The sequence below is a fragment of the Penaeus monodon genome, chromosome 18, assembly GCF_015228065.2.
Source record: "Penaeus monodon isolate SGIC_2016 chromosome 18, NSTDA_Pmon_1, whole genome shotgun sequence".
Taxonomy (NCBI): domain Eukaryota; kingdom Metazoa; phylum Arthropoda; class Malacostraca; order Decapoda; family Penaeidae; genus Penaeus; species Penaeus monodon.
In genome coordinates this window covers 46,212,805-46,227,804 of record NC_051403.1, presented here as the reverse complement: position 1 = coordinate 46,227,804, position 15,000 = coordinate 46,212,805, and the positions used below count along the sequence as shown (strand labels likewise).

Genomic DNA, 15,000 nt, shown 5'->3' with positions numbered 1-15,000 from the left:
AGTATTGTGATGAAAAGGGTAAAAGTGACCCAGTGATAAGCTTAGGATAAGCAGACAGAAGAAAGGGGTGAAGAAGAAAAGGAAAAGGAAAGGAGAAGAAAAGACCATACAAAATTAGTGGAGGCGAGGTCTGAGGTCCAAGGTAGGGGTGATCCCCTACATAGGGCTTCAGTCTCCATCTCCCAAGCCCCTCCATGACAACAATGAGCAAGGGACTGGGGCAGTACAGTACCAGTAGGTTGTTATTTTGGTTTAGGTAGTGGCAAAGGAGTAGCTGTTATTGTACGGAAACTCACATTTGTTAACATTATTAATGGTTGCAAACAATGAAACTGTGACATCACAGTGATAGAAGTAAAAAGTTTATTTGAATTATTATTTATTTGCTATATATATTTTTTTTTTATTAAGTTCATAAAGGTACAGTTGTATTGTAATGAATGTTCTTAGTGATATTGAAGGTCAGATACGGTAACACTGGAGTGTCAACTGACTTTTTGTGGAGGGTCAAATTAATAATTTGCAATATGTAGTAAATTTTACACCCCAATCCCTTACCCGTTGTTGCTGGGGGGGGGGGGGATGAGAGTGTGCCAGTCATGAGCGGCCTAGGGGAGCCATTTGGCACAGAATGCCCATTTAGTTGTCTTACCCCTTAACCTGTTCCCGCCGGGTGATGTGTTGACACTTCATAGCAAACCGCTCTTTCGGCGGGGTAAGCTCGTTCGTGCGGCGATGCGCCAGAGTGCGTGGAGTGGGACGATTGGCTTCACGCAGGGGACTCCCGCGGCCACTGTATGGCCGTTGCCAGATATCACCAGAGTTTAATTGCATACCATGGCCAGTAATATGATTTTGTACCCCTATTAGGGGCAACTAGGCTTGCTCCTTTATCAACTAGTCCCACTGATTTTAATTCTCAATGTTCCCTGACCCCTGGCTCTTCTTTGACCATGACTCTGAGCACTCTACTACCCCGTCTTCAATGCTTACTATCACCTCAGTGCAGTCCAAATCATTCACCCAGGTCATTACTCAACCTCCTTTCCCATTGCCCTTTACTTCATTGACTACCCCTTGCTCCCTTATTACTACTCTGCAGCTTTATTATCCATCTCTCTGCAGTACTACCTCACTCAACACCACTCCCTCTTCCACAAAGTCTTCAATACCCCTACTTCTACAAATCTTTTAAGTACCCTGCTTAGGGATTGAATTTTTGTGATCCCTGCTACAATCCCTTACTCACACAATACTCGCCTCTTCCAACAATGCCTCTAAAAACAAGTAAGCATAGTTTCCTTCCACAGCCGCCCTGATCATTCCCATCTTGTCATAATTACATTAGAATATCAAGCTAAAGCACTATCAACCTTAACTCAATGCTGCTGGGAAAATTCTGCGCTCATTTTAATTTTCTTTGTGAAATGTCTCACCACATAGATGGCTCTGGTAGTGCTGAGCCACAAAGGAGTCAATTAGTAGACCTTGTTACCTTACCTGATTTCACCTTTCCTTGAATTGGTGGGAATTTTTTTTTAAACTAATGCTATGAATATTGATGGTGTTATTTTTATTGTAGCCATTATAATTACTCTAATGTTATAGACTTTAGTAACAGCAACATAAGATAATGTAAAATATTTTTGAAAATCAAGGAAAAGGGCAAACAGGCGAGACAGGCAATACTTGTAATTGGCTCAGTAGTGACTTAGTACAAGTGTAGTCATGTCTGTGTAAAAACACTTAATAAAGTAACATCACTGTGAGCATGGCATGTATATACATGCCATGCCTGTCGGATCTGGGTAAAGTGACTTCACCAGCAAACCCATTCCTACCCAGCCTCATCCCTTCCTCAATACTTATAATGGAACTGTCTCCATCTCCCTGACAATGCAGTTTGTCAGGGAGATGACAAAGACAAAAATTGGTCAGATTGGGGAAAGGATTTACCTGCCCAACTTGTGGACTAGGATGCAGTAACAGTACAATGTTATACCATATCAACCCCTCTCCCCCTCACTTTACGTGAGGCCAAACAGGAAATACATCAATGAGGCTTTTCTCTTACTCCCTACTCCAGTGCTGCCCTTTGCTCCATGCCTCCCCCTTCCTCCCAAGATGTTTCTATATTTAACCCTTTCCTGACAAGTAGTATTTATAGTGGCCCGGGCCTCGCTGCCAGGGGCTTATATCGTCACCCTAGCATGCGTGACCACTCATGCCAAATACCAGCATCCCTTGCCTTTTCTTCGTAATACTAAGAACGTATGTTGTATTTTCAATATTATTATTTTCTAAGGTCTCTGTTTGCCATATTTCCTGATAAATCAAGACTGTAGGATATTTTTATTGTTACATAGACTCCATAGTTGATCATTATTCGGTCTATAGTCTGAATAAAATAAGCAGTGGGTGGCATCATGGGGTTTTTTTTCGTTATTTTATAAGATAACTTTAGTTTCAACATTTTTATATTATCACTTTCATACAGATATACTTTTATGTTCAGTGTCTTTATAAAAACGTGATTCCCTTCCCTCCCCCCCAAAATACATATCGGTATTTTCACGTGGTTTTACATCATCACTTCGTGAATACTATATAATATTCCTGGCCAATGTAGTCGATTACCGACGTAATTTTTTTTACGCTAACCCCGGAAGCCTGAGAAGCCTTTATGAAATGCATAGTATAGGAAAAATGAGAAAAAGTGTTAAAAACTACTTAATCACATTTTCAGTGGCAAAAGAATATTATTTTGCTGTAATTGTAACAAAAAAAAAAAAAAAAAAAAAACATGGCATGGCCATACATACACCATGGCATGTACGTACATGCCCCTGGCAGATAGTCCAGACATGCCATGGCATGTACATACATGCCACCCGTCGAGAAAGGGTTAATACCCCCCTCCCCCAGCATCTATTCCTCCTCCATCTTATGTTTCCACTTTCCTCTCCTCTCCAAATCAAATTCTTTTGCAATTCTAAATCCAGACACCCCAATCCCTACCACTGCCCCGACACCTACCTTTCTCCCTCCTGGCTCTACCTGTAGCAGGCAATCTAAATGTTCTACCCTATCACACGTCTCCTCCACCAACCTCTTGCTCTACCCCTCAGATACCTATCTCTTCTCCCATTCATAAGAAAACCCTTGTTTCTGACCTCTCCAACCAAATCCACTACAAAAACTCTTGAAGATATTCTAAATTAACTATTCATGAACCAAGATAATATGCCTACACCTCATCCATCTTCCAGTCTCTCTGCTTTCATTCTCTCTATACTTGAAGTAACTGCCGAAATCCATCCTCCTATTCATGTTCTCCCTACACCCCTTCCTTCCACTCAGTCCCAATGCATCCTGTTCCCCCCTGCTTCATCTCCATTTCCTCCCCTTCCTTCCCCATTATCCCTTCTACTTCCACCTGGATACATATGCGAGTCTTTGTCACACCAACCCCCTTCCCTGAATTCTCTCCCTCCTGACATTTCTCTGGGAAGTGTGATCTAATTGCCCTTAAACCCCCTTTCTCCATTTGCTAATCCTTACCACATCCTATGGACGTCCTTCCAGAATCCCACACTTCATTCTTTACTAACTGTGATCTAATCACCCTTGTTAACCCCTACCTTAGCATATTTACTCAGCCTCTCAACCCCTCTTTGCCCCTTTCACTGCTGAACAGCATTTGAAGTGTAACACATTTAATCATCAGTAACCTCCCTCTTTACCCTTTTCACTACTACACCTTCCTATAGAACTATATGACCTTTGATGTCTTGCACATTTATTTTGCTTTGTAATCATTAACCATTAGTCTATTCTTGCTTGCTGAATATAATTGACTAGACTACAGAAAAAAAAAGATGATGATGCATATATAACACTATCTGTAAAAGGTAATTTTTTATTTAAACAAGATTGAGAACATTATATAAATAGAATACAAAAGGCCAATTAACTCATTTTCAAAATTCAAGGATAAAGTGTATGTGATACTCTGGAAGACCAATGAACGTTTAAACTACAGTATAGTGGGAGTAGCAAATGCTCCATGCAGTAATATTTCAAACGAGCCATGCTTTTTGGTTAATAAATACAACTTGCTGAACTGCAAGTATGTCCTACAAATATTCAGGAGAAAAAGAAATGGCGTATATCATTGGCTGTTTATTTCATTATGTAAACAGGATAAAATTTATACTAACAATAAACACCTAACAGTAACATATTAATATACAGTTGAAGGACACAAGTTATGAAATGTTCAGTAGAGAGAAGATACTCTAATAATAATAATAATGATAATAATAATAATAGGAATAGTAATAATAATATCAATTATTATTATAATTATGATATCAAGAGATGAAAGGCATTCAACCTAGTTATATTTAAAGACACTTCTACAGTGAGATGTATGTACAAATTATACAGCATTAATGGCTTTCCCTTTGAGTCTGCTCAGATACCGTTTTGTAAATGGCATAATGTCAGAGTGCGCTGTCAGAGAAGTTATGAACAACCACTTCTTTCTGAGTGATTTGTGTGGTTGCTTGAGCTTGGGCAGATCAAAGGACATGCTACAACACAGGTCCAATGGCAAAGCCCAATGTTTTTTTTTTATATTTTTGAGCTTGAAGGAACGACGGAGGAAAATGGATTCGAAGGAAATGAAACGAGATAAATACATATAGAAAAAGAGAACTTAGATGAACAATTGAGAGGTATGTATATCCCAAGGAAGAAGGAAGGAAGGAAAGGTAAGTTTCCTTTTTGTTTCTTGTCAATCTGACATCACTCGGACACTTTTACTTTGCAGTATGGATCAGATCAGTATGTGAATAAATAACAGTGCTGACCTTATATAGTACAGGGATGTCATGATAATACAAATGAAGTTTCTTAACATTATGAAGACTACCAGTTTTGAGGTTCATTAGAATCATATTTCTTATAACTTACACTGTAGACATTGAGATTAAATTGTTAACCAATAGAACATAAATAAAGACACACAAAGGCCAGTCAACAAATGAACTGAAAAAGATAATTTGTTGATACTGATTGAAACTGCCAGTGGATGAGGTGAATGGATTCTTGTACTGATGAAATACTGCTCATTTTGTGCTACAGCAGTATCTACAAGACCTAAATTTATTAAGTTCCTGAAAATTTTAGAAATTTGCAGAATTGGACACAACGTTCCTGAATTGATTATGGAGAGAAAATTAGATTTTTTTTTTTGTTTGTTTGTTCTGTTCACCTTTTTTTCTTTAGCCACTGGATCATAGCCTCCTGATTGTCAAGTTTACAGTTTTTACTAAAGTAATACACAAGAACTTAACCTATTGTTGATTTACAGAGAATGACAAGAATTTGATGTGTAAACAGGTTAGCAGTGTTACACGCTGGTCAGAACACCTTCATAGAAGAAAAACTATTACAGAGGACCCTGACAGTGAAGATTCTGGAATGACATGTACCCCTTTTTACACTTTAAACATAGGCTTAAAAGCATATCAGAGATAGGTTTGACAAAGAATATTTTTATTATTTTGATAAACCCTAGTTTCCAGCTTTGTGATTTGTATCCAACAGAAAGGCCAACTTAAGAAATAAGTAGGAATCCTGATGCTTTCTGCCTGATTTCAGTGAAAACAATGCAATAGTCTGCTATGATGAAGAAGGTCCTAGCATTCACCTCACACATGCCTGTTCTTCCTCTTACAGGAAATCACCTTTCTCCTAGAATCCTGTGTGCTATCGCTAACTTGTTATACATATTATACATAAGCAAACCTTCTACAACAGCAGTCACGCGTCAGCTAGGCCTGAGGTGACTCTCTTCATCTGCGGAGGGCTGTGAGCCGAGGGCGCCGTCGTCGTCAGCAAGGGCTTCCTCAGTTCCTTCTCGAGGTGGGAGAGCTCGGAGAGGTACTCGAACGGGTGCGAAATCTGGACGTCGTCTCGGGTGCTTTGGCTGCCGGGCTGTCTCTTAGTGAAGAAGACTGCTCTGGGCACGCTGAGGGTGTCCTTGGCAAGGGCCTGGGCTGGGGCGCCGCCACTCTCGCCCTGCTGGGGCAGAAGGGGTTCGACGTGCGGCAGCCGCTCCTGGAAGAGGTACGAGAAGGACGCGGGGCTCGGGTAGGCGCCCAGACCCGGAGCGTCAAGCGGAGAGGAAATGACTGGCGACCCGTGGGCTTCGCGACTGGGCCGAGGCAGAGGGGGGTTGGGCAGCTTGAGGGTTGGCCTGACGCCGCCCTCGGAGCGGTAGTCGTCCCCGACCGCCATGTCGTGAAGAACGCCATCGTCGTAGTAGTAGTATTCATACTCGTCATTGTCGCCTACGGGTAAAAGCTCGTATTCTGTTACCATCTGCGTGCTAGGTTCGGGGGTCGTGTCTGTGGGGGTTACATCGGTGGTGGTGTTCATCTACGAGAAAGGGTGTGGTGGAAAGGGTGGAGAGGGTGGAAAGGGTGGTACTTGCAGTAGGGGGAGTTACGGTGGTGCTATCCATGGTGGTGGAAGTGGCTGTGCTGTGGTGTGAGTGGGAGTAGAGGAGGTGATAGGAGAGGTGGAGGAGGTAGTGTTGGAGGGGGAAGAGCTGGTGGAGGTGGTGTTTTCCGACGACGTAGGTTTGTAGGTCGAGAAGATCACCTGATCATTAAAATCAACGTCGTCCTGAGACTTATCTTCAGCGGAATTGATGCCAAAGACCCTGACCTTAGAGTGACCTTGGTGAATGATATAAAGAGGCGACGACAAGGATTTGGAACCAGTGAAGATTACTTCCAGATCCTCAAAGCTTGTCTTTTCAGGCTGACTGTCGGCAGTCGGAGCGGGCCGAGAAGTGGCGGAAGAGGAACTGACAACCCTCACCGTCGAACTCTCTCTGACGACGCCCTTTGATTCATGCGAGTCCTTGCCCTCAATGATGACGACATTAGGACGCAGCTGCGGGCGGGCGTACTCAGGACTGGCCTCCGAGTCTGAAAAGAGGTACCCGTCGAGGGAATTCGTGTCAGCCACGGCGTCGAAGAAAGTGCCCTGCTCCTTCTCCGTGACCGCGGTCTCTGTCGAGGGCTCGTCTGCAGTAGCTGGGGGCGTGGTGTACCTCAGACTGCTCGGGAAGAAGGTCGACGGGGTTGTCGGAGGCTCCTCGGTCGGTCGAGTGTATCTGAACTCCCTCAAGGTCACAGGGTTATCAGTGGCGCCCCTCACCCTGGGTGAGTCCGTCACTTGGGTATAGCGGAATATCTGCAGGAGTTCCGAGAGGCTGTTGGCGGTGAGACTAGTGCTGGGCTTGTAGGAATTCATGTGGTCGTCCAAGTGAGGATTGTGGATGTGTTCGCCTCTCTTCACCCCTCTAGGGACATAGGAGACGGGGCCGTAAGGTTTGTAGTGGATTTTTTCATCACTCGTGTGGGTCTCGGGGTGAATGTACGAGGCTATGGATGGCTCCCGCTTTCTGTTTGGACTCTCAGATCGCGTTTCGATGAGGAACCACGACCGGGTCGAACTCGGAGATTCATCATCATAGTCGTTCCCACCTCTTCTTGTGGGCGTTCGGCCAGAGCTGGTTCTTGTGGTGCTGGGGCGACGGTTGGGCAGGTTTCTGAAAAAGGTTGGTGGCAGGACTTTGCGGATGTTTGATGCTCCCGCGGAATCTGTGGCAGATCCTAGGTAAGGAGCCTCTTCAATCTGGGACTCCGGATTATGATTACCCAACAGCTCGTAGAGAGCCACTCTGGATCTCGTCCTGTCGATCTCTCGATTTCCTGTATAATCCTGTCGACGTATCACGCTAGGTCTTTCTTCATAGTCCCCTGAAGAATACTGGAAGATGTGGCCAGGTCGGCCCCTGACCATCGTCGGGTGGATCTCCGAGAAGGCCCCATCCATGTCGTCCTCGTAGTTATCATCGTATGCCGCTCCTTCTGGAAACTGAATCCTTCCCTCTCCCTTCGCGAAGTCGTCTGCTCGGTCGGCAAACCCTGGCTCCTTGTCAGTGGCGTTCCGGTCCTCCGAGCCGCTTGTCCTCGGAAAGCCAGGAGTCTCTGCCTGCGCCTCGCCCTCCCCGAACTGTGGAGCAGACATGAAGCGAATCGCCCCGACACTCTGCGACGGAGACCGGAAGGCTCGAATGATGTTGGTCTGCGGATGGATGTGGAAGTACTCGATGTTCTCTGTGCCGTAAACAGAGTCGTACTCGGGCTGTACCTTCTCTGACCGCACGACGAACACAGGCGGGTTCTCAGGCCTCACCGGGTACATGGGCTTCTTGGCCATCGGTTCGGCGCTGAAGTGGACCTGCGTGAGCGGCGGAGGCTGGTACCCGACCGTGGGATCGTCAGCCATCGGGTTGCTGACGTCTAGGGGATACCAGCCGTCAAAATCGTACTGCAGACTCCTCTTCATCCGGCTGGCCTTTACAGTGGGTTCTCCTTTCTTTCCTGGAAGGGTAATGTCAATATAGTAAATGGGAGAATCTTTCTTTCCTGAACTTATTTCTGTTTGTAGAGGGATTGCCAGTGACCTATTTTCTGCAGTCAGTCCTGATGTTGGGACAGACGGTTGCATGTTAACAGGGACAAAGTATATATGATTAACATTATTTCGATCTGGAGGGAAAGTTGCTGGAAAGTTTGATAAAGGATTATGTCTCGAAAGTAAATTTGGGTCGTTATTAAGTACAGGATTGTTAGTATGACCGCTTTCACTGTCAAGTGGCAAGGGCTGCATGCGTGTCATGTGAGCGACGTCAAACATCCCATTCCCAAAAGCATTGTTAGTAGTCCCTAGTTTCTGCATGCAAAGGATGTCCTGTATAGAATTGACTCTCCCAGCACTCTCGGGCGGGAAAGTATGGAGACTGGTGTCCAGCTGGCCGTCTCCTTCCTGGGCGCTGGGAAAGGCAGACTCGTAGTCGAAGGTGCCTGGATTATCCGCACCAAGGTCTAAGTCGCCATTACGGAAGTTCTGGGTGAAAGAGTCGCGCGCATCGGGGACGTCGGCTGCGGCATGGGACGCCTGCGTGTGAGGGACGTCCGCATCCGTCTCGAGACCGCCGGGGCCGATGCTGATGTCCCCGTTGGACTTCATGTTGATCTCCAGGATTGGGATATCCTGAAGTTCTTTGGGAATCTGTATGTTGATGACTCGCGTTCCTTGTTTCTCATTGGAAGCAGGCAAGAGAGAGGAAACAGAAGGAGGGCTGGTTAGTATGGCAGGCGTGGAAGTCGTCTGCGCGAAGGTTTTGGTTGTCCCGGAGATCGGGGAGGGCGTCTGCGTGCTGGCGTCGGGGGACGGCCTCTGCCCGCTCACGATGGAGGCGGGCTTCAGCGTCCCGAAGTCGGAAGAGAGGGAAGGATTGTCAGGAGAAGTAAAAGAGGTAGAGGGTTCCTTGGTGGTCCTCAAGGAACCCTGCAGGAAATCGCTAGAGGAGCCGCCACCTTTCCCCCCTCTCAGGCCGGACGAGACAGGCCTCTTGCCGCCCCCGGCCCGGAAGCCTCTGCCACTCAAGCCATGAGCATGCTTGTTCCCGCCACCACCTCTAAACCTATTCCCGGGCCTCGGAAGGTTCCTCTGGAAGTTGTTCAGCATCATGCCACGGAGTGGAACCAGCCTCTGCTGCATCACGTGCCGGACGCCTCTCAGGCCGCCCATGAAATAAGGCACCGGGTTCATGGCATCGAAGGCCATGGAAAGCATGCCACGCCCATTGGGCACCCCCTGCCGCCCCGACGCCAGCAAGATCTGGGACTCGCTATCAAAGTCCTCTAAGGCTGCCGCACCTGTTGCCGCCATCGTCACCGCCGCCGTCGGCCGCTCCACCGCCGATTCGGCCGGGCCCTCCGTCGCCGTCGCCGCTGCGGCCGCCACCAGCAGCACCGCTACCGAACGCCACGACGCCATCTGGGGACACGGAGGAGAATCATGTTATGAGCTACGAAGGACAGGAGGCAAAAGGAACAATGGATAGTATTTCGTACGTGTGTGTTTGGAGCGATACACATGTATTTATGAAAAGAGCCCTGTTCTGGTGTGCGGGCGCGCGCGTTTGTGTGCATGTGTACCACAAGTATACAAATACCTTTGGTTCAAACTTTCAAGTCTGACTCACTGCATATTCATAATTAGCCCGGCCTATCACAAAAATATATACAAGCAAAATAGTAGACATTAATCAGTTGATTAAACAAATCCAGGCTGACGTAAGTTAAGTCATTCTTATACGACAGGTATTGACCTTTATGCTTCGACATCGATTTTAGGAAAGAGGAAAGACGGAAGAAACCGTGGGGAAAGAGAAAGGAAGAGAGAGAGGGCAGAAAAGTGGAAAAAGGACAAAAAGAAGAATGAAAACGAGACGATAAAAAAAAAAATGTTAATTAGAAGAGGAAAAGGAAAGAAAGAGAGGAAGAGGGAGAGAGGGGGAGAGAGCGAGATGACGAAAACGAGGGAAACTTTTGTCCTCCGTGAAATGCATGGCTAACCCTCGACGCGCACATTTGGGTCACTTGACCAAAGGGAGGCATGACTGCGGCCCAGAAGCACAGGCGTCACGTAGGGGGAAATGCGCGCTCTGCTTGCTGGTTTGTGTCTGCGGGTGTGTGTGTTTGTAACGCATGGTAAGATTTTTTCGTGATTAAAAAGAAATCGCTTACACACACACATACACATACACACATACCCACACACACAAACACCACCACCCCCCCCCCCCAACCCACCACACACACACACACACCCCACCACCAACACACCACACACACCACACCAACACCACACAACACCACACCACACACACACACACGCACACCCACACACACACCAAAACACCCCAACACCACACCAACACACCACAACACACACCACACACACACACCACAAACACACAAAAAAAACACAAACCACACACACACACAACACACCACACACCCCACACACACACACAAAACACCCGTTTGCGTGCGCGTACTCCCCATTCCTCTTCCGGCGCCGCTGTCTGCCGCGCGCATGCTCGCCAGCCGCAGCCGGAGCTTTCCTTAAGGTTAAGAAGGCAATAAGACAGTTCGCGGAGGACCAGCAGAACGACACTCTCCCTCCGCGCCGGCGATCCGCTCGCTCGCCGCCGTCTCCGTTCGAAGCGACCGGCCGAAACGGATCGAAAAAGGAGCGAACATTCAGACCTTATTCCTCTAAGGATTTCCAAGCGGTGTATCGCGAATTATTTTTATCTGTTTATTTTTGTTTAATTATTTTCATTAGCATTATTATCATTACCATCATAATTATGATTATTAATGTCATCATCATCATTATTATTATTATCATTAAAATTATCATTTTTATATTATCATTTAAAATTATCATTTATATATATCATATATATTATATATATATATATATATATAAAAATATATATATATATATATATATATATATATATATAATATATATATATAGTCCCCACACACACACACACACACACACACACACACACACAACACACACACACACAACACACACACACACACAACACACACACACCCCACACACAACACACACACACATAATATATATATATATATATATATATAATATATATATATAAAATATATATAATATATATAATATATATTGTATCAACGAGACTTTCCCGCGTTAAGGCGACTCGTCCAACTCCTTCATATTTCACTACTCAAGGTGACCTCGAAGGCCGTTTCGTTTGGCTTGTTACTTTCTCTGTTTTTTTTTTTCTTCTTCTCGATATTATGTGTAATTTTGCTTTCTGTCTCTATCTCTATCTTTGTGTGTCTGTCTGTCTCTGTCTCTTTCTCTTTCTCCATCTCTCTCCTCTCTCTCTCTCTCTCTCTCTCTCTCTCTCTCTCTCTCTCTCTCTCTCTCTCTCTCTCTCTCTCTCTCTCTTCTCTCGTCTCTCTCTCTCTTGTGTGTGTGTGTGTGTGTGTGTGTGTGTGTGTGTTGTGTGTGTGTGCGTATGCGTGTGTGTGTGCGTGTGTGTGTGCGTATGCGTGTGTGTGTGCGTGTGTGTGTGCGTGTGTGTGTGCGTGTGCGCGTGCGTGTGCGTGCGTGTGTATGTATGTGTGTCTACCTCTGTCTATCTACATATAAATCTATATATCTATCTATCTACTCTACCTTTCTCTCTTTTCTCCCCCCCCCTTCTCCCTCCGTCTCCCTCACCCCTAAATGCAGTCCATCAAATAGGGTGAAAGTAGCGACAGCGTTCCTTGTGACAAAAGAAACGATAAAGGAGGTAATTGAGAGAGAGAGAGAAAAAAAAATAATGACGGAAGGGTGGATTGCATTTGTAGTATGACGTTGCTTTTATTAACAAATTGGCGACAACGATAGAATATGTATTTTTTTCAAGCTTGACAGGTTACATATATATATATTTTTTTACAGTAGTTAATGGTTTACGAGGTTCATAACGCACTGTATTATATGTATTTAACTTTCACTACAGCGTATGGCGATGCGTCGGTTATACAATATTCCTGTCATTTTAAATCGAATCGTTCTATAATGAAAGGATTTACGGTGACATTATAATGAACAGTTGTACGGTGAAAAGCGTTTTGCTCAAAAAGGCAAGATAATTATGATGCCCGTTCAACAGAAAACGAGGACAGGGGAAACTTAATTATTCATTAAAATTGAACATAACGCCGTCACCTCACACCTGAATAAAAGAGAAACTAACCCTAATGAAAAGTAAATAGCATGTGTTCTACTAAAACACGCGAGAGACACAGTACATGACTCTTCTCGCTAACTGAATTGCACCAAATATTTGTCAGATGCGCAGAAAGATCACTTTAAGAATGCCCATTAAATCCGGATTTTCTTTCCGTTTTACCCAGACATAAAAGAAACGAATGTACATCTGTATCGCACTAATAGCTCGTTAATATACTTTGTATTAGTGTGTAAAAGCACCAAAACCTGTTTCAATTTACCTAATATTTTATCATTACTGAAGTTCTCATCACTGTCATCATTATTATCATCATCATCATTATTCTATCAATCACTGTTATCCTTATTATCATCATCTTCAGAACTTGAATATAGTTTACACACACACAAAAAAAAAAAAACATTATTATTTACCCGCAATCGAAAATCAATAATAAAAAAAAATTAAACAGCCCATGAATTGAAAAAAAATCATCTAGATAAAGAATTTTTATTCAGGCTCCTGAGGAGATGAACAGAGTCGAGAACAAAAGAACAGCCCGAAGATGAACATCCAGACAAAGGGCATGAACTTCACACTAAGTTCAGACTGAGTTCATGACCGTGTGTCTTTGTTTCTGTGTGTTTGTTTGTTTGTTGTTTGCTTGCGTGAGTGTGTGTGTTTGTTTTCCGTTTGTTTTATTGTTTGTGTGTGTATGTTTGCCAGTGTAAGTGTGTGTGTATTTATGTGTTTATGTGAGTTAATTAAATCTAATTCCGCTGTGTGTATCTGAATCATCATCATTCCCGCCTCTATGTGCGTGTCTGAGTATGTGAACACACACACAACCTTCCACTTAGAAAACTAATGTTAAAAAAATGATTAAAAAAACAGAAAAAAATTACTAATCAAAACTACATTAATGACAAATCCAAAATATCACAATGCCACAACCGGCATTCCCATCACAAGAAACACCTTCACCTTAACTCATTACGAATAAAAATGACACTCCAACAACTGACACCTGTAGGGGATCTGAGGCACATCACACTCGTTAGATTATACTACACAGTGAATTAGAGAGTGAAAGTCTGAACTAAAGTGTCACAGATTCTTGCGCTCGGAAATTTGAACGTAAAGGTTGTTACATGTCACGCCGCTGGTCATAGAGAGAGAAATTACTTTATCATGTAGAAAGAGAGGCGCTTAAGTGTCAAGATGATTAACGGGGAGTAAATGAAGGTATGTTGTATTTCATGAATATGTTGGGAGATTTTCACTTGCTTCCTGTGATAGTTTGGGAATATGGTTTTGATTACATGAAGGGAGATGCGAATCGATAATTTGATGAAGGGGAAAATAAACAGAGAGAGAGGAGAGAGAGAGAGGAAGAGAGAGAGAGAGAGAGAGAGAGAGAGAGAGAGAGAGAGAGAGAGAGAGAGAGAGAGAGAGAGAGAGAGAGAGAGAGAGAGAGAGAGAGGAAGGCAGAGACAGACGCAGAAGACAGACAAAGAGACGGAGAAAGTGCAAAGTGCTAAGAGATGGCTGCTCTTGTTAAGCTGTCACGGAAAGAGAGGAAAGTCATGAACAAAGTCATACGCAAACGACACTTGGAAAAAAGGAAAAAGATAAAGAAGAAGAAGAAGAAAGAAAGAGGAAGAGGAGGAGGAGGAGGAGGAGGAGGAGGAGGAGGGAGAAAGAAGAAGAAGAAGAAGAAGAAGAAGAAGAAGAAGAAGAAGAAGAAGAAGAAGAAGAGAAGAAGAAGAAGAAGGGGAGGAGAAGGAGAAGAAGAAGAAGAAGAAGAAGAAGAAGAAGAAGAAGAAGAAGAAGAAGGAGGAGAAGGAGAAGAAGAAAAAAGAGAAAAACAAAAACAAAAAAAGAGAAAAAGAAGAAAAAAAAATGAAAAGAAAGAGAAAAAGAAAGAGAAAGAGAAAAAGAAAGAGAGAGAAAAGGAGGAGGAGAAAAGGGAGGGAAGCAACCACACGAGCGCAAACAACCTCAAAAACACACCCGCACATTTCTGCCTCGCCCCCTCCCCCCCCGCCCCGTCCCGCGATCAACCGCCCCTTAACGAAAGGTCAAGAAAGGTCACAGCTCTTAGAATTCGACGAGGTCAAAAAAGGTCAGCAGCAGCAGCGGGTTTCGGAGGCAAAGCTTCCACCGAATCGACACAATAAGACCAAAATTACTCGACTTTCCACCGATCTGTCATGGTCTGTCGCTAAGGGAGGGGGGGGGGAGGGGAGGGGAGGAGGGAGGGAGGAGGGGAGGGAGGG

General features: G+C 44.5%; 1 protein-coding gene across 1 annotated transcript in view; it reads right to left on the bottom strand.

The window, feature by feature from the left end:
* Nucleotides 1-6,492: 6,492 nt before the first annotated feature.
* Nucleotides 6,493-15,000, bottom strand: part of LOC119584805 — a 28,631-nt gene continuing 20,123 nt past the window's right edge. The window contains exon 3 of the mRNA XM_037933448.1: nucleotides 6,493-9,930. Within this exon, the coding sequence (XP_037789376.1) occupies nucleotides 6,514-9,930 (3,417 nt within the window). The 3' untranslated portion in view covers nucleotides 6,493-6,513. The remainder of the gene's footprint in view (nucleotides 9,931-15,000) is intronic.